Source organism: Phalaenopsis equestris, unplaced genomic scaffold, assembly GCF_001263595.1.
Source record: "Phalaenopsis equestris unplaced genomic scaffold, ASM126359v1 Scaffold197618, whole genome shotgun sequence".
Lineage (NCBI taxonomy): Eukaryota > Viridiplantae > Streptophyta > Magnoliopsida > Asparagales > Orchidaceae > Phalaenopsis > Phalaenopsis equestris.
In genome coordinates this window covers 1-2,426 of record NW_018217567.1, presented here as the reverse complement: position 1 = coordinate 2,426, position 2,426 = coordinate 1, and the positions used below count along the sequence as shown (strand labels likewise).

At 50.1% G+C, this 2,426-nt stretch overlaps 1 protein-coding gene across 1 annotated transcript; it reads right to left on the bottom strand.

Annotated features, from left to right (window-relative positions):
• Positions 1 to 175: 175 nt before the first annotated feature.
• Positions 176 to 2,411, bottom strand: LOC110035402 (leucine-rich repeat receptor-like protein kinase PXC1). The gene is made up of 2 exons (XM_020739636.1): positions 1,006 to 2,411; positions 176 to 931 (listed from the first exon to the last, which is right to left on the bottom strand). Exons 1-2 carry the CDS (start codon positions 2,408 to 2,410, stop codon positions 246 to 248), a joined length of 2,091 nt encoding a protein of 696 aa, XP_020595295.1. The 5' UTR covers position 2,411; the 3' UTR covers positions 176 to 245.
• Between the last annotated feature and the right edge of the window lie 15 nt (positions 2,412 to 2,426).

Sequence of the window (2,426 nt, the reverse complement as noted above, 5' to 3'; positions counted from 1 at the left end):
TATATATTCTTCATCTTTTAGAGTGATTAGAATGTAAATATTAAAGTTTTAAGGATGTAAAATAGAAAATCTTAAAGGATAGATTTGTAACAACTTGAAAATAAACACAAAAAATATAACCAACACTAAAACAAATAAAACCACAAGCACATGAAAGTCTTCTTCCATACTCAGAAAGTGACCATCTAGAACATTAACACAAACAGATTCTAAATCGAGCTAAACGAATCTAAGTTCCCTTAGATTCACTCTGTAAGCGCGCAGCTATAACGAGCATCTTCCGTCGCGGTGGTCGGGAGTGAAGGTGACGCAGAGGTGCGGCGAGACTCACTCAGCTCACCGTCTTCCTCATCATCGCCGGCGAGCGGCGACTGTTCAACCCTTATTTCTTTTATCATCCTCACCACCTCCGCCATTACTGGTCTTTTTTCCGGCCGACGAGCAACGCAGGCCAGCGCTACGTGAAGCATTGCAACCATTTCCTCCTCAATGTTCTTATATCTCATCAGCTCCACATCGAAAACCTCCGCCGTCCACTCTTCCCTCACCACCGACCGCACCCACTCCGGCAAGTTCGAGCTCACTCCTCCGCCGCCGTTCGCCCTTCCGGTGAGGACCTCGAGAAGCAAGACTCCGAAAGCATAGACGTCAGCCTCTTGAGAAAGCTTGCAACTTTCCGCTTGTTCCGGTGCCGTGCAGCCAGCCAATCTGGCGGCGGAGATCGCCGGATTGAGAAGCAGAGCGAGCCCAAAGTCGGAGATGCAGGCTCTACCGTTTTTGTCGAGCAATATGTTGGATGATTTGATGTTTCCATGAGGGATTTTTGAAGAAATGTACTCTTCGTGGATGCAACAGAGCCCCCTTGCCGCTCCCAGAACCAGACTCACTCTTGTCGTCCAATCCAACGGCACTCTCCCGGAGTCTCGTTTCCCTGCTCAATTTTCATGGAATCAGTGATGGGTAAGCAGTTATATCATAAAAATCAAAACTTGCAGAAGCAGCTACCATGGAGAAGAGAGGAGAGAGTTCCGTTAGGGAGATAGTCGTAGATTAGAAGCTTCTCCTGTTTGGCGTAGTAGTAAGCTCGGAGAGGGACGAGGTTAGGATGAGAGAGACGGCCGATGAGATTCATATACTTATTAAAATCATTGAAAGAGCAGGGATTGGCGTCTTTGAGTCGCTTCACGGCCACCATTTCACCATCTTCGAGTACTGCTCTGTACACGGTGCCGATACTTCCCTTTCCCACCATCTCCGCTGAAGCTCGTAGCAGCTCATCCAGTTCAAATCTGCCCGCTTTCTTCTTCCCCCTTCTGCTTCCCGTTCCTATGGTTTTGTCGAAGAAGACCAGCTTGCTCTCCATCTCGGTCCCGCTTCCATCATCACTGTTTCGACCAGCTTCTTTCTTCTTCCTCTTCTCCTCATTGGAGATAGAATTGCAGCTGCTGTGCTTATAGTCTTCTATTCCGCCTTCTTCAGTGTCTACTTTTCCCTCTGTTTCACCAAGGTGATTTGCGCAGCAGTAGTATGCGAAGAGCAGGAGAAATAGAAGTGAAAATAACGCGACATTCCCTATCACAATGCTGATAATTGCACCGGTGCTCAACCCGTCTCGTTCCCTCCTTTCCCCGCCGGCATGGGAGTGCGGAATGGAGCTCGCGGTTGAGGTAACCATGGGTTGAGAAACAGGGGAGGACGAAACAGAAGGATGAGAATCGTGTGGTATAAAGGAGCAGAGAGGGAGATGACCCCGCAGCCCGCAGAGTCCGGCATTACCAGCCACCGCAGCGAGCCCAAACTTCTCTACCACTCCATCAGGCACTCTTCCAGAAAGCTGATTGTTTGAGACATTAAGCTGAACGAGCTTCGGAAGAATTACATTCAGATCTGGAAGCCGACCAGCCAACAAATTGTTCTGAAGACGAAGCGTGAGCAAGCGAGAAAGATTGCCCAACGCGGGAATAAAACCGTGTAAATCGTTGTTTGAGAGATCGATTCGGAGCAGCCGAGAGAGTCGGCCGATGGAAACCGGGATCTCACCAGAGAGATCGTTGCCGGAGAGATATAAAAATTTGAGCTTTAGAAGAGAGGAAGTGAGAGGGAGCAGAGTTCCGTTGAGCCGATTGCTGTGAAGATCGAGAAGGCGGAGCTGGTCGACATGGGAGAGGGAGTCGAGAGAGCCGCGGAGGTCAAGTGATGGAAGTAATAGCGAAGTTACTCGATCACCGGAGCAGGAAACGCCGTGCCATTGACCATTGCAGGCGTCGGGAGAGCTCCAGTTCGCAGCGAGAATGCCATGAACGTCGGCTTGGTGGCGGAAGATGGTCAGTGCTTCGGTGTCAGTCATGGCTGGTAGGGAAGGGAGGTGGGGGAGGATGAGGAGGAGGAGAGGGAGGAAGGTGGGAGCCATGAGGAAGTCTCCGGAG